At 50.2% G+C, this 20041-nt stretch overlaps 1 protein-coding gene and 1 pseudogene across 4 annotated transcripts in view; one reads left to right on the forward strand and one right to left on the reverse strand.

Annotated features, from left to right (window-relative positions):
- TEAD4 (TEA domain transcription factor 4) overlaps positions 1 to 12804 on the forward strand; it is a 59672-nt gene extending 46868 nt beyond the window's left edge. For 2 of the 4 annotated variants that reach the window (XM_019660991.1, XM_019660992.1), the window contains exons 8-11: positions 842 to 1015; positions 11213 to 11353; positions 12247 to 12399; positions 12512 to 12802. In XM_019660991.1, the coding sequence (XP_019516536.1) occupies positions 842 to 1015; positions 11213 to 11353; positions 12247 to 12399; positions 12512 to 12625 (582 nt within the window). In that variant the 3' untranslated portion in view covers positions 12626 to 12802. Of the gene's footprint in view, positions 1 to 841; positions 1016 to 11212; positions 11354 to 11995; positions 12128 to 12246; positions 12400 to 12511 lie in introns of those variants that run through there. The other 2 variants (XM_019660989.1, XM_019660990.1) reach the window with 2 other exon arrangements.
- On the reverse strand, positions 3356 to 3790 carry LOC109392484 (60S ribosomal protein L26-like; annotated as a pseudogene).
- Positions 12805 to 20041: the final 7237 nt, after the last annotated feature.

Raw genomic sequence — 20041 nt, forward strand, 5'->3', positions numbered from 1 at the left:
CCCCCCCGCGGTTTCTTTGTCCCACCCCAGCTCTCTCAGGGCCTCTCCTTTTCCTGCTCCCTCCCTGACCTCTATTCCTCCCTCCACATTCTCTTTCCACCCAACCCAACCACCTCTCAGTCCAGAGCCTCGGGCTGTTTCATCCTTCCCCTGAGCCTCCTGTGTCTGACCCACATGCCTGGGAGACCAGCAGGGAGCAGAGCCCTGCCCCCATCCTGTCCCCTTCAGTGTCCTGTGTCCTGGGTGACCAGCATCACCTGCAAAAGTCAAAGTAGCACTTGGGCTTTGGGAGGAAGGTGGGCCGACAGGGACTTCATGGACTGTTTCACGTTGACATTTGCAAACTTGTTTTTTCAGCTGAGAAACCCATTAATCCAACAAGCTCTTGCTCAGAAGCCCAGTGTGTACAGCAAAAGAAGTACTATATTTTGTTTGGTTGTAGCAACAGAGGCACTCAGCCCCCGTCTCCAGGGGTGGAACACAGTTTGAACATACCTTATCTAGGTCAGTGGTCTTAACTCACAGATGAGATAAGAGAGGCCCAAAGGTTGGCAGTGACTTGCCTATGGGTATTTAGCGACAGGCAGGACTAAGAATAATACAAATAACTAAAATTTGTTGAGCACCTACTGGGTGCCAGGAACGGCATCAGATGCTTTATAAACCATTACCTTTGCTTTACATTCAGTCCCTTTACCGTCTCCATTTTACCAGTGGGGAAACTGAGGCCCAGAGAGGCGAAGGTGCTTGCCCAGGTCACATGGCTGGGATCTGAGCTCTGGTCTGTTCTGTCTGCCCTGCTGCCCCCACCTGCCCCTCAGACCAGCTGTTCTCTCCACAGTACAACAAGCACCTGTTCGTGCACATTGGCCAGTCGAGCCCGAGCTACAGTGACCCCTACCTCGAAGCCGTGGACATCCGCCAGATCTATGACAAGTTCCCAGAGAAAAAGGGTGGACTCAAGGAGCTCTTTGAACGGGGACCTTCCAACGCCTTTTTTCTCGTGAAATTCTGGGTAAGCCTTCCTACCCCTAGTATGTCGATGTGAGAGGGGAGAAAAGAGGAAGCGTGGGCATAGGTGCCCTTGCCATGGTGGAGACATGGGGCAGGCAGGACCAGGGACATGGGGAGGAGCAAGTATCAAAGGCCGTCCAGTGCGGGAGCTGAGACCGAGTTGGGCCAGTGGGGCCAGGGAGCTGGGCTAAGCTGAGGCCCTTTCCTGATGGGTGGTAATGACAGCCACATCTGCGCGGGAGTTCAGCCTTTGGAAGGCTATAGTATTGGAAGAAGACATACAGGTGACACTGAGGGGTAGGCGCAGAGCGACGTGAAACCCCCCCCCCCCCCGCCCTCCCCCCAAGTCTTTGAATGGCAAGTCCTAAATTGGTTTTAGGATCTCCAGCAGGGCATTTGGTCCTTAAAACCTCACCTCTCCAAGTCAGGGCTTGGAGAGGTGAGCTGTAGAGTTAGGAAAGGTCACCCCAAAAGAAACACCTGCCCAGCTTTTCAAACAGCTCAGCCCATAAGCTTGGTCTCTGCTGCCTTCCTCACCTCATCCTTGGACAGGTGCTATGTGAGTAGAGCCTCTTCTTTCAAAACCTGTCCTCTAAGACCAGGAGGCGTAATTAATACCTGCTCTGGGAGCTTACCTTCCAGGGGGCCCAGTACACACAGAAAAGGGATGCAGGGGAAAGAGTCAGACAAGTGCAAGCTAATCTGGCAGCAGGAAGTGCAGGAAATCCTTCTGGCTGGCAGTGGAGTCTTGAATGATTTCAGAGCATTGACACTGGGCCTGGGTGGCTCCGCCCACATTCCTCTTCCTGGCACCCTTGCAGTCCTGTTAACACCCAGGAGACTGCTCAGAGATTCTCACCCTTTATGTGGTCCCAAACTACTGATTATCTGAAAGCTTTACTTTTTCTAAAATTGTCATATTGACACAAAAGTTTAGATGTAATTCCTGGTGGCTTACTTGCCCCTGGCTAGGAATTCCTAGCCTCACTCTTAACCACAACCAAATTTGTGGGACTGGCTCTCCCCAGAAGAGGCAAGTGCTGGAACCGAGACCCAAGGCCACGATCTTTAAGATGCTTAATTTTTGCACTCTGCAAGAAGGCTTGTTCTGTGAGCAGGGTGCAGGTTGGAGCTGGGCCTTTAGGGATGGGCAGGTTCTCTTAGGCAGAGATGGGGAAAGGCTGTTACAGCCCCGGGGGAGGGGGGAGGTGCGGGAGTGGGGCGGGGTATAAGGAAGTGGGCTCTAGAGGGGAAAGTCCTGGGTACAGGTGTGTATGAGCGGGAATAATAGAAAATGAAACTGCAAAGGTGAGTTAGATCCTGGAAGGCCTTAATATCCAAAAGTCTGGGTTTTAATCTAGGCTGGGTGAAAAATAGGTAATCGTTTCTTTTACTTTGTCATATTTTTAAATCAGTGCAGTCTCATAGTTATATTACTAATTAATACCATGAGGCTCATAATGAAAAGCATCAGATTCTTTGGCCTACTTCTCCCAACCTCCATCCCCAGAGACAATTGCTATAAATTTTCACTGTTTGTTCTGGCTTTTATCTCCTTAGTTCTAAATAATATGCTTATACTGCTATCTATACCTTGATATCACAACTAAGACATTTATTCTTATGGTAGAAAAAATTAGCTAGGTTACACCATTTTCCCCCTTACCATCTCAGTATTATCATATCTAATAAGTTAGATACTTTAGTCAGAGCAATAAAATGTTTATGTTTTTGACAATGTATGTTGACCACCAAAGAGCCAAGAAGTGTATTGTGATTACATTTCATTTCTTGTATGGCTTTTTGCTTTTTCCTACAAATGAATGGCTTTCGCACTTGCACATTTTTAAATAAACCTAGTGTTAAAATTCTATAGATTGCTCCATTGTAACTACCATATAAAACTTAAAAAAAAATTTCCCTCCAGATGTTCAAAACTATCAGATAATTTATCATTTCCCCCTTTCTCCTAGATATCTTTCTCCTGAATGTCTCTGTTCTCCAGTTTAAACTGGTTGTTCTCCAGGCCTGTTGCCACCCTGAGACCTCCTTTATCGAAGCTCTTCTGTATTGAATGTACTGTTTCCTAGATCTCATATTTCTCTCTGTTTTGGTGTCCCTCTTCATTTTTCTGGAACACATTCTCTAGTACCCTCCTAACACAAGAGAACATGGTAGATAAGTGTTCTAAGTCTTTGTTTGAAATGTCTTCGTTTTGTACTTGATTGATAGATTGGATATAGAATCTAGATCATCAATCATTTTCACTAGAAATGATTTTCAGGAATCATTTTTTTTTTCATTTTAACAGTTTTTAATGAAAGCTGTATATAAGACAACTTTATTCCTGCATCTTCTCAATTGTTTCTTCCTTATATTTGCCGTTTTCCTTTCCTACTTGCTGAGATTGGCTTTCCCTGCAAGGATCTTTTTGCGGTCTTTGTCCAGCCTTAGTCTGGTGATAATCACCTTGCTGGGGTGAATGCCCACATGAACTGTTGTGCCGTTAGCCTTTTCCCGCCGCACTCATTCAATGTAGATGACGTATTTCTTTCTGTAACCCTGGACTGCTTTGCCAATTTACTGCCCTTTGTAGTGTCCTCGGACAACCTGAACTTCATCCTTTCGGATGGGCGTGGATTGAGGAGAAGACATAATCTTCCTGTCAATGGGGGGAGGTGCACTGAAATGTCTTTTACGGTTTTTGCTCCAGTCAGAAGTCACAAAGGGGTTGCACTTCATTTTGGCCGCTGGCGCCTCAGCGATGGCCACAGAAGGGAAGAGCAAGAATCATTTTTTGATGCATTGCTCTATTGTCTTCTAACTGGGGGTAGTCTGATAGCATTCAAATTCTTTATCCTTTGTTATGTAGCTTTGTTTTTCTTTCTTTCTTTTTTGTCTCTAGAAGTTTTGCATTTTCTCTCTATCCCTGATGTTCTTAAATTTCACATTGATGAGCTTTGGGGTATGTGTTATTCACTTCTATTTTTGAGTCAGGGACTTGGTAGGCACTTTTAATAGTGAGATTAGAGTCTGTTAACTTTGGGAAATTAACTTGTATTATTTCTTTCCCTTTTTTTAACCTGTGTTCTTTTCTAGGACCCCCTTTTAGTCTGATGTTGGATCTCCTGGACTTATATTCTATGAATTTTACCAGTTCTTTATTTTCTAGCTCATTCTCTTGGTCTGTTTTCTTGGAGATTTCCTTAACTTTATCTTGTAATTCTTCTGGATTAACTAATCTGAGTGCATATTACATAAAACTTAAAGTAACAGTGGCATAAATAGTTTTTCTTTCATGTCAAGTAAGTCTGGAGGTAGACTGTCCAGGGTTGGTCTGATAGCTCCCTGAAATCACCAGGGACTAACCTCTGTCTATCTGCTATCCTCAGTGCATGGCCTCTATCCTCAAGGTTGTGGCTGATGGAGTTCTAGCTACCATGTCCATATTCCAGGCAGCAGGAATGAGGAAGCCCACTTAGTTCCTCCTAAGGAACCTCCCTGGAAGTCCCTCACAATACTTAGTTGTACGTTGCACCTAGCTACAAAGGAGCCAGGGAAATGTACTCTCTTAGTTGAATAAATTGCCATTCTGAATAAAATCAGGGTTCTATTAATATTGAAAACGATGGATGAATCTTTCAGTTGCTGGTGTGTCATAGTTCAGTTGATGGCATTTTTCTTTCTTAGTGGTTCATAAAATCATGGTGCATTGATTGTACAGTTAATGGTGAATTAGATTAATGGGATATGGTGCCATTCTCTGTCACCTTCTGTCCAATAATGAATTTTGACCATGCCTTTTTTTTTTTTAATTTTTAAGAGCTCTTTTTGTTCTTTGATTATATCCTGATCTTGTTCGATGGATACAGTTTTTCTCTTTTTTTTCTGGGAATAGGAAACAAAAGTTATTTTTTTAAGTTTCCTTCTGCTCCCTTCTTTGTCTTTTGATCTTTTTGTTTGTTTGTTTGTTTTTTGTCTATGTCATTCAAGTTGGAGGGTTTCCTCAAATAATCCTTGGCCATATTTTATGACCATATTTTTAAAAAATAGCTTTATTGTTATATAATTCGTTTACCAAACATCTCACCCACTTAAAGTGTACAATTCAATGTTTTTTTAATATAGTCACAGAGTTGTGCAGCCAGTCAATTTTAGAACATTTTCTATACATAAACCTGTACCCTCACCCCTACTTCCTCAGCCTTAGGCAACCACTAATCTACTTTCTATCTCTAGGGACATGTCATATAAATGGAATCATATGTGGTGTTTTGTGAGTGGCTTAATTCACTTAGCATAACGTTTTCAAGGTTTAGCCATTTTGTAGTAGGTATCAGCATTTAGTTCCTTTTTAAGGCTGTATACTATTTCATTGTGAGGATAGACCACATTTTGTTTCTCTGTTCATCAGTTGATGGACACTTGGATCGTTTCCACCTTTTGGTTATTATGAGTAATGTTGCTGTGAACATTCCTGTACAAGTTTTCGTGTGGACATATGTTTTCATTTCTTTTGGGTATATACCTAGGTGTGGAATTGCTGGGGCATATGGTTATTGTGTTTACCATTTTTGAAGAACCGCCAGACTGTCTTCCAAAGTGGCTGCACCATTATACATTCCCACCTGCAGCATGAGAGTGTCCATTTCTCCACATCCTCCCCAACACTTGACATTCTCTGTGATTATTGCATTCTTATATCTTCTTTGGAGAAATATCTGTTCAGCAACTTTGCCCATTTGGAAATTGGGTTATTTGTCTTTTTATTGACTTATGAGGTCTTTATATATTATAGATAGAAGCCCCTTATTAGATATATGGTGTGAAGATATCATCTCCCATTCTGTGAGCTCTTTTAACATTCTTGATAGTGTCCTTTGACATACCAAGTTTTCCATTTTGATGAAGTCCAGTTTATTCTTTCTTTTCTTGTTTGTGCCGTTTATCCACATTTAATGGTGCCTGGGAGCTCTGTGTACAAGGCAGGATTCGTTACCTGGTGGGCTTCACTTTCAGGTGATTGGGAAACCAGCTCTTTTATTGGGGAAACCAATATGTCAGTATGTTTACTAGACTTTTTTTCCCCCTGAGGTGGTTCAGTTTCTCCAGAGAAGACTCCTTTAATCGCTTGTGCCCTGGAATGGATATACGTGATCAGTAGACTTGTAGGAGTGGGGCAGGGAGAGAGCTGGGGGATCCCATCATTTCTGATGTAGGTTTCACTTAATTTTCCTGTTTTCATCCATGTCTCTTTCCCGTCTTCTGAGCTCTCCCATTTAGTCTCTGAAGATGATTACCCCTTTGCCCTCTTCTGAGGGGGTTGGGGGGGAGGTCATCCTGGAGGCCTGCCCACCCTGTGTGCAGTCTTTCTGTCCGTTCCTTGTGTCATATCCTGTGCCTCCCCTGGCCCGCTGTCCTGGTCCCTCCAGTCCCAAGCCACTTAGGGCTCCTCTCAAGTATGTCAACTCACTTCTTATTTGTCAGCTCTCTGAAGGCACGTTTTGATTGTAATTCCCTCTGCTTCCTTTCCCCGACAGAATCCATTCTGGTTCTGGCCAGCCTTCAGGCTTCTAGAACTTGAACTCTCTGGTCATTTTGGTCTCTTGAGCATTTTCTTCGCCTTTGTGGTGCAGCACATTTTTCAACGTTCTTGGCTATCATTCTAGTTGGTTCTCTGGAAGGGGAAAAATGAATTTGAATGGCCAGCCTCCCATTTTAAACAGATGGCCAGGAAAACGGGCTTAATCTGAGTGCCACCTGCAGTAGATTGGTAGTCAGTGTTTGCAATGCTGAGTTGAGAAGGATCTAGAGGGAGAAAGTGCTGGATTGACTGCTAATGTCTGTCGTGGGTGCAGCAGGGGACGATGGTGGCACATTTACTGCACATTTGCTATCCCTTCTCTCTAGGTATTGAGGAATCATTGAAGTTTTTTGAACAGGGCATGGCATGGCATGGCCAGAGCTGTGCTTAGTTAGCTGAAGAAATCAGCCGTCCAGACTGGAAGGGAGTAGGAGGCTGCTATGATACAGGCCAAGTGAGAGACAGCAGCCTCCGCAGGACCTCAGCCAGAAGGACTTAAACAATCTCACTTCCCTTCTTCCACTCCCTTCTCTTCCTCCCAGCCCTGGCCGTGGGAATTGGAACCAAGAGGCTGTACTGTGAGCAGCCAATTAACATTGTTCTGTACACCAGCCATGGCAGCGCCCACTTCCTGCTGTGTGTCTGGGGAGGCCCCTGGCCTTGGCTTTGGGGAAGCCTACACCCTCTTGAGCCCTCCTTCCCCTCCCCCAAACCTGTCCAGGTTTAGCCTTGACTGGGAAAGAGCTTGGGTGCGGTGATTTGTGCAGCCTTGTGCTCAGCCCTGAGGGTGCAATTTCAGGTCAGAAGGGAGGCCTTCTTGGCAGGAGGCATTTATGGGAACATGACCCTGGAGTGGGGAGTTGGTGTATCAGGGGTCCTTTTCACTGGCTCCTGCCTTTTAGTTGGGTACTATTCTGTATTCTAGCCACCATACAGATGAGGACCATCCTAGGCCTCCAGTTTCAAATGGGAAACTGAGGCATGGAGTAAGGAAGGCCCTGGCTTTGACGGTGAGTCTGGCTTTTGAGTAAATAAGGAGAGCCTCTCTCCCGTGGCTGTTCTGTTACATACACGCAGTGAGGTGGGTCAGGGCTGTCGGTGAGACTAATTATATCAGGCACTGCTCTCATCACGTTACATATATTAGCATGTTTTATCCTTGCCACACCCCCAAAGGTCGGTAGAGTTGACAGCCTCATTCCACCGATGGGAAACAGGCACAGAGAGGTAAAATGACCTGCCAGGGTCACCGAGTTCATAGTGGCAGAGCCAGGATTCAGACCCAGGCAGCCTGGCTCCAGCGTGTGAGCTCGGAACAATTACACTAACCTGTCTACCTTGCAAAGTACCAGGGTCACCCTCCATGCAGGGTCCTGGTGCTCCCCTGCCCCTGTTGGAGAAGGCCCTGGATTGTGTGAAAAAGGATCCCCAGACACCTGAGGAATGGCAGATGGTGGTGGCATTGGGGGAGCAGACTTAACTCTGGGCTGTCAGTATGGAGTTGGGCATTTGGGCTTCTGGGATTATCTAGAGCCCAGACTTTCCTTCCAGAAGAGGGAGACGGTTGTCCTTCCTTGCTCGTGGCCCATGTCCTCTCCATCATTCTGACTCTGTGGGGAGGTTGGATGTGAGGACTGATGGGAGAGGAGAGGGTGCGGAATAGTGGGGGCTGAGGAAACGTGATTGGGCAGGCTCCACATGTACCCTTTGTGCTCTGGCCATAGGGCTATACACACCACCTGTGCTGTGTGGACGCAGTGTCTTCCAGGGGCTCATGTTGCAAGTGGAGAATCCGGAGTGGATCTCAGAGTCCTGGGGCAGAAACCACTGTAAGGGAGTGTGGTGGGCTATAATCCAGGCCCTCCCAGAGTGTCCAGGGAGCGCAAGGCGGGCAGCAGGGGGCCCTGCTGGGACCCTCTAGCCTCAGTTCGAGAGTTATGTGCTGAGCAAACCTTGGCTTCTCGGGACCTCTTTCTCCATCTGAAAGCTGAGCAGTTGTTCTTGCGGGTTGCAACAGGCTGTGTCTCTGAGGACCTGATGTGTGTGGGGTCAGCTGGCAGTGAAGGGAGGCTGTGTGCCTGCTCCCTCCGGCCCTCTGCCTGAGCTGGGCCCTCTCTGAAGGCCAGAGGTTGGGCAGGAGGACAGGCGAAATCAGAGATGGGGCATGTCTGCGGCCAGGGCACCTTGGCGGTCATCTCATCTCTTCTGTCTGGGTTGGGCAGAGGCACCAGGGAAGTACAAATCTGTGATGTGGGGAAATAAATGTTCCTGTTTGCTCACCATGAGAGTTTTGGTCAAACATGGGGTCCTCACAGGCAAGATAGGCACCCCCAGACACCTGGATCCTCTTCTCCTGAGCACTGGCTTGGCCACTCCCTCCCCAGCCATCTGCTGGTGTGAGACTGGCCACACGCAATGAGGAAGGCAAAGAAACAGTGCTGCCTGTACCGAAGCCTCCCTTTCTTCTGCCTGGCAGTTTTCTGGCTCCAGCCCCAGGCTCTGAACGGGCATGCTGGGAGTAGATCAGAGCCCCCTTGGAGTGGGAGGAGGATTTTGATGTCTCCAATCCAACCTCCCAGCCCCTCTCTCACTGAAATGACTGTTCTTATTGATGGGATCGCAGTGGTACCTCACAGGCTCATGGACTCCAGGACAAATTGTTCCCAGCTGTGACATCTGGGTACAGGAGGGGTTGAGTTGTGAGGCTGTACTCTGTCTGGTTTGTATGGTGGGGCTGGAGCAGGACTGAGAAGCTGAGACACCCCCCCCAACCCCCACCCCCAGAACATGTGAGACCAGCAGAGGCCACCTCTGACCTCGGGGTGGGGGGAGAGGGGACTTTTGGACACTGCTGGCCATTAACCCCAGTCTGCAAACGGAAAATGCTGGACAGCTCAGCTGAGGCCGTAGAAGGAGGAGAGTGCCCCAGCCTGTCCTCCCGCCCCAGCCTGCTGTTCCCTTTTGGGCCCTGACATTTCTCCCAGGCACATACCAGCACATGACAATGAATCTGAGCCCCTCTAGCCCCCACACCCGAGCTACGGCTGTCTCGGCTCATGTGTCAGTCACCCGATCCCCCACACCTGCTCCAGGCACAGCCTGTGCGCTGCCCACCCGCACCACAGCTATGAATAGGGTGGAGGACGGGGAACAAGGGGGCATTCTGAGGGCAGGAGGGCAAGTGGTGGGGGGCACCTCTCAGTGTAATATGGGGGCAGCTTTCCTCTTAGGATAAGAAAGTAGAGAAGCAAGCTTGTTTGGGGGAGGTGCTTAAAGTGGGGGGATACAGGGGGGAAAGGAGTAAGGGTTGGGTTATAATTAGAAGGATGGGGCACTGAGGACAAGATGAAGCACTCTGGGGTGCTCTGTCTGCATCATTGGCCGGCATCTCCTGGGTCTAGGCAGCATCACCACAAGGCAGGTTCTGGGGCCGACTTTGGATTGTCACTTGCGGGATATCTGTCTTCCCCAAAACCCTGTTCTCCCCCCTCTCCCAAACAACCAGCTCTTCCACAAGTTATAAATTCCTTGAGAGCAAAGACAATGCCTTTGTCTCTTTGGGCCCCCAACTGGCCCTAGGCGTGCTGGGCTGGGGCAAGATAAATGGGTGATTGCCTGACTGTTGGGGAGGGCCAGGTGAGTGAGAGGTGGTCACAGAAGACCTTGGAGTGTGTTTGAGATGGGGGCAGAGCTGGGGTTCAGACGACTCCCTCTTAAGCAGGAGCACGTAAGTCCTTCCTTGGGAACGAGGGACCTCTCTCTCTCTTCTCACCTGGCGCCACCCAGAGGTGAGAGGTGGAACAGCCACATGTGACCTTTACTTAAGGCCCATAGTGTACTGGGCACTGTCCAAGCCCTGGGGAGAGCTTAGTTTTAGTCTTGCCTCCAGGGTGCTTACCATCTAGAAGGGGCGAGATCCCGCCAGCATGGGGCAGTGAAAGCCATGTCCAGATCGCTGGGTACTGGGAAGAGCCTGGGTGGGTCGGGCCAGTCCTGCCCAGGCCTGGTGTGTAGGGTTCTCTTAGGTGGAACATGAATACACATTTCTTCTTTAATAGTTATGTAATTACTTTCATATATATTAGAAAAACAGAATCCCTGATTTCATGGATATATTGCTTAGAATAGAGTTAAGGAATAAGAGTGAGTTGATTTAAAAGATACCATTAGGGACTTGGTAGGATGTGGTAGGAGGTACATGGATGTAGCATTAATCATGGGGAGCCCAGCATCGGTAAAGAGACCTCATTTTATGACCTGGCCTGGCCCCTCTGTGTCCCCCCATGTGCAGGTGCCTGCCCTTTCCAGGCAGTTGAGCATCCTGCCAGCTTTTTTCCAGGCATGGTCCACATTTCTGCCCTATAACTAATATAAGCCCCAGTGTTCTCTTTTTCCATTATTTAGGTAGCACAGCCTGACTGTATGCCAGGCCTGGCTGTGGAGAAAGCTGGGAACTGTCCAGGATCCTGCTGTGCAGGTTCCTTGTAAGCCCTCCTGAGTGCTGCCTGGCCCTAGAATCTGGGCTGTGGCCCCAGAGGTACCCTTGACTCCGTCCCCGGCAGGGTGTCTAACGACTTACCTGTCCACTTCGTGCTTCCGCATGTCTCTCTCCAGGCAGACCTCAACACCAACATGGAGGACGAAGGCAGCTCCTTCTATGGGGTCTCCAGCCAATACGAGAGTCCTGAGAACATGATAATTACCTGCTCCACCAAGGTCTGCTCATTCGGCAAGCAGGTGGTGGAGAAAGTGGAGGTAGGAGCATGCTGTGTGCTTGTTCAACCAGAGTACCAGACCCTTCCCACTGTTTTCAGCTGGTCTGCATGGCTGTCCTTGTCTTTCCCCAAATTGGTCTGAATTAATTAAGCCTTATTCTCAGTCTCTTAGTTGTTGATAACCCACTTCATGTCAAACATGACCAGATGCTGGGTTGGGACCAGGGAGCAGACACCCCCATCCCACTGTTCTCAAGCCTGGCTGCACCTTAGATCACTGGAGCTTTTGAAACACACCAAGGCCTAAACCCCACTTCACAGCCCTGAACCCAGAATCTCTAGAGTGGAATCTGAACAATAGCTATTTGTAAAAAGCTCTTGAAGTTATTCATTTTACGTTAAATTTTTATTTTGAGATAATTGTGGGTCCACATGCAATTGGAATCCCATGTATCCTTCACCCAGTTCCCCCAGTGGCAACATTTTGCATAACGGGGGTATAATATTGGCAACAAGGAAATTGACATCGATGCCACTCACCAGGCCGATTCAGATTTCATTGGCTTGCACGCACTCATTTGCACATGAGCGCGTGTGTATTGACGTATAGATACAAATACACGATGGTTCCACGACCACAAGGATTCCTGTGCACCTTCCCCCATGTTATTTTTGTGTGCAGCCAGGACTCAGTCACCATCTGTCCCGTCTTGCCTGTCGCCATTACTCTGACGTCTTGAAGCTCTCCTCCGCTGATACCCGGCTTCTGCCTGTCACTGAGAGGGTGGAGCTCTGATCTCAAGGGTCTCCACGCTTCCTGCCTTTTCTTCCCACTTAAGAGTCAGTGGGTCGTGGAGCTTCCCCATGCAGTTGGGCCTTGGCTGGATGTGGTCAAAAGAGACTCTAAGCCCTGCTGTCCCCTGGGTCCTGCAGACAGAGTATGCTCGCTATGAGAATGGCCACTACTCCTACCGCATCCACCGGTCCCCGCTCTGTGAGTACATGATCAACTTCATCCACAAGCTGAAGCACCTGCCCGAGAAGTACATGATGAACAGCGTGCTGGAGAACTTCACTATCTTGCAGGTGGGGGAGCAGCGGGGGCTGCAGGTGTGGGGCGGAAGTGGACTGGTTGGGAGAGGACATGGCATGCCCTCTTCTGGGGCCACTGAATCCTCATCTTTTCTCTCGCCTGCAGGTGGTCACCAACAGAGACACGCAGGAGACCTTGCTATGCATTGCATATGTCTTTGAGGTGTCAGCCAGCGAGCACGGGGCTCAGCACCACATCTACCGGCTGGTGAAAGAATAAGAGACTCGGGGAGCAGGGTGGGGGGCAGAGATGTGTGTGCAGGGACACGGGGCGGGGACCGGCAGGGGCAGCCCCCCGAAGTGCCAAGAGAGCTGAGAGGTCGTGACTCTTCCTCCCCAGGAGCAAACTGCCTGAACCTACAATGCCCCCAATAAACCCAAGATTTGTGTATTTTCAGAGGACCTGATCTGACTGTATGAGCCTTGGAAAGGGCAGTGGGAGAAGGGGGGCTGTCTGGGAAGCAGGCCGGAAGCAGCCCCGGGATGCATCACTGGCAGTGCTGAAGTCATTGCCCCCATGGACTCGGCCAGGAATGTCGCCCGACGCTGAAGCTCAAGATGGGATGGCTCCTCCGCTGCCACTCGAGTCCCTGCACTCTGCTGCCGCCGCCCTGAGGGGCCTGAGGATGGGCGCGTGGGTTCTGCATTCTGTGTGTGCGCGTGTGTGCACCTGGTCCTTGTGCAGTGTGCCTTCACTTCCTGGCCACCTCTGCTGCCACTGCCATGGGACAGCAAACAGGGAGGCCGGTCCAGCCCGGGGGCTGGATTTTAGGTGTGGAGGTGACTGGGTTGCTGGAAAGGTTGGAAGGGGACATAGTCAGAGCTGTTGAGGTAGTTTTTATCCATCTCCAGGAGTTGTGGATTGCGTGGCCCCGCTGGCTTGTTGTGGGGACTGGTGCCAGATCAGAGAAGCCCAAGACACTGAGGGCATGAGGCAGTGCTGAAGCCAACCTGCAGTGCTGAGGTGCTGAGGCTGGCATCACTCAGCATCTTTTTGGGTGGTGAAGGCCAAGGAAGTTGGTCAGGGGGCTGTGGTGGACCAGTGCTCTCTGCGACCATCCAGTTCTGTCGTTCTGTGAGCCTTTCCTCAAATTCCCTCCCAGCCGAGATGCCTGTTGGGGGTAACCGCCTCAGAAGCAGCTCAGGACATCCACTCCCTCCCCGAACAGTGGTATCTGTGCTCTCTGGGGATGGAGGAGGTGAGCTGTGGAGCCCCCTCCAGGTTTACAGACTACCACGGAAGGGGTTCCCTGTTTCTTCTGTGAAACGACAGGGACTTTGGGTTTCAGCAGTCCTGGGTTCTTCCTAAGACTCCTAGCTGCCTGACCTTGGGCAAATTTCTCCACCTGCCTGACCTGTAAAGGGGGCAGGTGATAGCACCTTCCTTAGAAGGCCTAAGTGAGGAATAGAGAGAATGTCTACAAAGCGCCTGGTGCATCATGCAAGATGCACTAAACAAATGTTCAAACAGTTTATCTATCCATACCTCCCCTCAGGGAGGCCTGGGTCTGGCTCTTTGCTGCCATCTAGTGGCTCTTTGGTATCATCCCTAATGGGAACCACAATCCCGGGAGCCTGGGTTTCCACCTATAGGTGTTTACTGTGTTCCGAGCCCTGGGGGATCTAGTATATGGGAATACACAGATGGGGAAGGCAGCATCTAGGACGGGGTACAGAGTGGTGGTTAGGGGCAAGGGCTCTGGCGCCAGACCGCTAGGACTAGAATCCTGGAGCGGAGCTACTGACTAGCTGTGTGGCCTGGGGCAAGTTACTTAATGTCACTGTGCCTCAGTTTCCCCATCTGTAAAATGGGTATAATAATAGTACCTACCTCGCAATGTAGAGTGCCTACATAGTGCCGAGCACATAAATGTGTTCAATAAATAGTAATAGTTGGAGCTTGCAGTCTAAGGAGTGAGACTGGAAAACTTGTAAGTGGGCCTGGCTGATCCGCAGAACAGCTGGCGCTCAGAGTTGGTAGAGAGCGGGCTGTGGAAGATTCAGGGAAGGAGCCACAGTAGAGAGGGGCTGCCCCTGAAAGGACAGGCATTGTTAAGTAAGCAGACAGGAAGAAGGCCGGCCGGCATTCCACGTGGGGACAAGAAGCCAGCTTCCAGTCGCCCTCTGTCCTCCACAGGCCAGCACCCTCTCTTCATCAAAAAGCAACTTGAACAAACACCTCTGGATTGCTGCTAGACTTAGTGCCAAGTTGTTTAACTCTACTGTACGTGGAGGGCTGGCTGTCATCAAAAGATGTGATGTGGAGGGGGGCGATGCGGCCCCTGAGTCCCTGAGCGGGGCGGCATGTGCTCACATGTCTGGGGTTGGTGTCAGTGTAAGGCTGCCCTGCGCCTCCCCCAGTCGCCCACACAGCCCTCACCCTCTCCCCTCTTCCCCCTCCTCTCCCCTGTTCCTGGGCTGTTTGGATAAAGGAGCTCATGGCATCTGCCCTGCCAGCTGACTGAGAACCTTCAGATGAGTGCTCCTGAAGGATGTATGAGCAGCCCCTTGGCCGTGGGGCAAACGCACAAGTTAAGATGACGTTTTGGTGTCGTGGATGGGAAGGCGTCTGCAGGTATCGTTGAGGCCAGGTGTGGGTTGTCCCTTCTCTTTAGGAGCAGATCTCAGTAGCCTAATGGAGACTCACGTATGTATAGCTGGGAATCCAAACCAGTGAGCCGTGAGGGACACAGATGAGATGTAGGTGCCTGTCCCACTGCTGTAGTGCAGACTGCGACCCTTGAGGCAGATGGGAGCCCTGACCTCCCCTCTCCGGCAGCCTCAGCTGACACTGCCCTGTGCCCTCTGAGCCACGTAGCTTTCCCAGTATGTCCCCCTGCCTTTTGGCCTCAGCACCCTGTCGTTTCCTGGTCCTCTTCTCCCACTGGAGAACTCGTACTCCTTCAAGAGCCAGTGTGGAGTCACCTCTTCTCATGAAGAAGGGTTCGTCCTGCCCTCGTGTGGCAAGTGTCCCATTCATGACCTGTTAGAACACCTGCTCCGTGGTACCAGGATGCAGGTACCATGTCATCTCTGCTAACCCTCACCCGATAGGTACTGTGCTATCCTCATGTTAAAGATGAGGGAAGTGGGGCACGAGGGGGGAACTAGCTTTCTTGGAATATTCATGCATTTATTCACTCACATAGCACATTTACTTCACGTCTGCTTGGGCCAGGCACTGGGAGTGTATTGATGACCAAGACACACAGGTGCTTGGGGAGTTTACGTTATACTGAGGAAGAAAGACAAAGTGAGCATGGAAACAAGACGTGCAGACTGTGATACGTGCTGTCAAGTTGAGAGGGCGCTGACATTGGGCATCCCTGGGGAGCCTCTCTGAGGCCTGGGGAGGGTGAGGCAGGAAGGTGACTAGTTTGTCCCAGGGACAGAGAGGAGGGTGTGTCAGGAGTACAGAGGGGGAGAGGCAATGGACCAAGGTGTGGAGGCAGGCAGGGGCTACGTCCTGCCCAGGTCAGCCGTACCGACGGGGAAGAGCCAGCCAGCCAGCTCCCTCAGCAGGCCAGCAGCTCCTCCCTTGGGAAGGACTCTGGATTTTGCTCTGTGTGAAGGGAGGTCCTGGAAGTGTTTTAAGCAAGGGAGTAAGTCTTTTCGACCTGCTCTTTAGAAAACAGCGCTGGGGCTGCCATGGATGACAGAAGCACATGTAGTTGGCTGTCTCCTCCTAGACTCAGCGTTTGTGGGTGGAGACTATGGATTTCCCGGTCTGTTACTTTCTGTAGACCAAACACCACATCTGGAGCCTGGCGGTGCTCAGGACACATGTGATGAATGAGTGCCCGTGCACAAGGCATGGGATCTATGCCCGTTGGACCTGGGAGGTGAGTAGGGTCCCTAAGCCCTCTGGATAGAGCCCCTTGTCCTCCTGACACGATCTAGAGCTGGTAGGCAGCATCATCGAGATGGGAATGTGGAAACAGATCACCTGGGTCATGGGGTCTGATGATGACCAAGCAGCCTATGTCCCAGTGGCCACCAGTGAACTTCCATAGAGTGGGATGATCTTCTAGTGAGAGAGATGTATGCAGCAGGAGTTAGAGGTGTGTGTGCATGAGTTGTTTGTGTGTGTGTGTGTGTGTGTGCGCGCCATTTTAGTATTGAAGCGGGGGAGTGGAGCCAGGGGCTGCCATGCTGTGCTGACTCAGGCCTCCTGCATGCTGTGTGTGCTTGTGCCTCACCTGCTCCCTCTCTCTGACTGCAGGGTTCAGAGGACAGTGGGCAGGGTGGTGATGGGGCTGGAGGTCGGAGGACTGGCATCTCTTGTAAGCAGGAGTGGTGACAGCAGGGAGCTCTGACAACCACAGGGCTGGGCCTGGTGTGGGGCTCTGTTGGGCCACCAGGTCACACCTGCACAGAGGAGGTGTGAGGCCAGGTGTAATGTGTGTGGTTTTACCTCGGGCAGTTAGACCCAGTGGTCATTGTGTTTGACCCCTTCTTCCAGTATCTGTTATGTCATCTCCAAGAATGAAAACAGTAATCTTTTCCCCAAAGAGTTAAATGTATACAAGCTGTTTTAAAGCACTTAAACCCTGAAGCCAGGCTGATCTAGGGCTGACCTGGCTTCTTACATTTGTATGATCTTGGACAAATGACTTAACCTTCTTGAAACCTTTGTAACCCCATTTGTGGAATAGAAACAAAATGGCTTTGACTTTAGGTTGCTGGTGGGAGTAAAAGGTGATAGCATGTATGAAAGGGCAGCTCCATTCCTAACTCAGTGAGTGCTCAGAGTATGTTAGTTACTTAGGGGTGTAAGAACTTCCCAGACTGCTCTTCCCACCCCTAACACACACGCACGCACGCACGCGCACACACACACACACACACACACACACTCACTCACTCACTCACTCTAGAGAAAACTACTCACATCAGGCAAGGAGGAGGCCTCAAGGCTGAGAGAGGCCCCAGGGCCCCAGGGAAGGGTCTCGAGAGGAAGGACAGGATAACTGGTGGGCTAAGCCTCTCTGAATAGGAAACTGTCAGAATTCGGTTTTTGTTTACTTCCTAAGAAAGGGCTGGGAGAGGTGGTCAAGTACCTTCGTAGAAGGCTGGAGTCCAGTTGGTGGAAATGACTAAGGGTCTTTTTAAGCTCATGGATGTCTAATATTCAACTAAATTTTTGTATTTTTGCTATGAAAACCTCCTTTATATCTCCAAATCCCCAGTAAAGTCTGCTATGTATACAAAGGCCTTTGTGCGAGTGATTTCTTTTTGTGGAAAGAAAGTCTCATCTGTCAATAAAGTAACAAAAGCAGCAGCGGCAGCGAGTGAAGCCTAGGGGTACCGTAACTGAACCAAGCCAGCGGAAGCAGGCTCACACGCGTGAGTCGCCCCACCCCGCCAGCCCGGTCCCTCCCAAGAGAATGGAAGGCACTTGGGGGTGCCTGCAAACATGGGGTCCAGTTCATGCCAGTGTCATTGGCCTATCAGAGAGCAAGTGGCTTGTCTGCCATCCGGGTTACATAAATTTCTTAACCACTTTCAAAGTGAGGAAGTTCTGGTTCTGTGAGCACTGCGGCTTTAGAAGCATGGCATTAGGTACTTCAACAACAGACGGACACAAAAACCACCGGATTTGAAAGTGGTCAAAGCAAGAGGTTCAGGCAGGGCTGGTAGGATGTGATCCCTAGCTTGGCATCTTAGGAACTAGATTTTAGCCCTTGATCCACAGGACTGGCGTGCTCACCAAAGGCAGAAATGTGTGATTGATAAGCCCAAGTGCCACGTGGTTAATTCACATTGGGCAGTACCACTCCCAGGTCCTGGGAACACCTGTGTCTGCTTGTTAGCACATCCTTTCCTCCGTGGCGAACCCGTCCTCCGTGGGAACCAGATGACTTGCGTCTGGTGGCTTGTGCGTGTGCTCCAGCTTTTCTGGGTGAGCTGAAAGGACCGTGTGCCTGCAGTGTTGAGAGTCTGGTGCCCCTGTCTTCACTTGGGGACCTGAAATTCTCCCATACAAAGATCAAGGAACCCTTTTTTCCTGGACATTGGTTAGAAATGGCTCCTTTTTGTAACTACTAGTCCCATAACATCACTCCGAAAAGTTCCAGTGCGAAAGGGTAGTCGCTCGGTTGGCATTCCTCAGACTACTGGGCACCTAATGCATGTTAGCTGCTGTGCTACACTCTTACTTGTTTGGGGTTCAGAGGGGGATAATTCTAAAGCCCGATTTACCTGGAGCAAACCCCCCTCCTCCATCTCTCCCTTTGAGTGGTGAGCAGGAGACCTCGCCTTGGTGACAGGGCCTGCCGGTCACAGGCTCAGGGGCCTGACACCCCCCTTACCTGAGGTCTGGGAGCACAGAGGACAGGTGGCCTGAGACTGAGTTTTTCTTGGCTCTCAGGCTTGTGGGTAGTAGCCCTGGGCATCACAGACGGACTTACAATTTGGGATTGAGGAAACAAAGGAAAGAGGAAAGTGGGAAAATATGAGAGAGGGTGAGGGAAGAGCAGTGTGGGAATGCCATTATTATCCTCGAGGCATGTCCTTTCAGGCCCTGCCAGCGGGGTGGCTGGCGTGGCACAGCCTTCATTACAGCACAGAATAAACATTTATTGAGCACATATTGTGTGCCAAGCACTGTCCTAGGTGCTAAGGCTGCCAGGGGAGAGTGCAAAAATCCTTGCTCCTGTGGAATGTCCATTCTAGCGGGGAAGACTGAATAATAAGCAACAAGAAAATATCAGGAACTGATTAGTGCTTTGATGAAAAAAAACCCAGGATGATGTATCAGAACAGGTTCGGCCATATACAGTCCACCACCTCATTTCTTATCCCTGGGAGCTAAGAATGGTTTTTATGGTTTTAAATCGTTGAAAAAAAATCAAAAGGAGAATAACATGTGTGACCAGTGAAAAGGATACGAAATTCAGGTTTCAGTGTCCGTAGTTTTATTGGACCGTAGCCACCGTCACGTGTTTATGTGCTGTCGGCTGCCTTCCCACTGTAGCGTGGAGCCAAGTGGCGGTGACAGAGACCACGCGTAGCTTGCCGTGCCTGAAGCACTTAGGCCTGCCCTTCATAGAAACAGCGAGCTGGTGGCTGTCTGTGCCAGGGAGTGGCCGCAGGGGGCTTCGTCAGAGAGGGTGGTCATCGAGGGCCTCTCTGAGGTGAGAGTGGGAGCCAGCCATGTGAAGATTAGGGAAGGGAGCCCTTATTTCGAGGGTGCTGAGGTGGGGAAGAGCTCAGCGTGTCCGAGTGGCAGGAAGGGCCAGAGTGCAGCTGGAGAAAGGTCCTGTCCCTGTTTCATGGTGGCCACGTCTTCACTGACTTACCCGAGGAGAGCAGTGGTTTCAGGGATGTGGCACATCTCCCAACCTGCTCTGTTTCCTCCGAGGGGCTCTTACCTTGGCTTTGTTTTGGTCTTTGTCCTTTGTGTTAGAGCTTTCCTCAGAAGCCCGATATCGCCCAGTTGTCTGCTTCTGCTTACGAGGGTCACTGAAAGCAGGGTAGGCCTTGACCAGGTGGGCAGGCATTGGAGGCCGGCTGTGCTCTGGGGCCATCTGGTGGGGCTCTTATGTTAGGAGGTGGATGTTTTTAGGGTATTTCTTCCTGGCCTGGTCAGACGCCATGAAAAGTGTTCCCCCAGGTTCTTGCTGGAGAGAACTGT

The sequence above is a fragment of the Hipposideros armiger genome, unplaced genomic scaffold (genome assembly GCF_001890085.2).
Source record: "Hipposideros armiger isolate ML-2016 unplaced genomic scaffold, ASM189008v1 scaffold_332, whole genome shotgun sequence".
Lineage (NCBI taxonomy): Eukaryota > Metazoa > Chordata > Mammalia > Chiroptera > Hipposideridae > Hipposideros > Hipposideros armiger.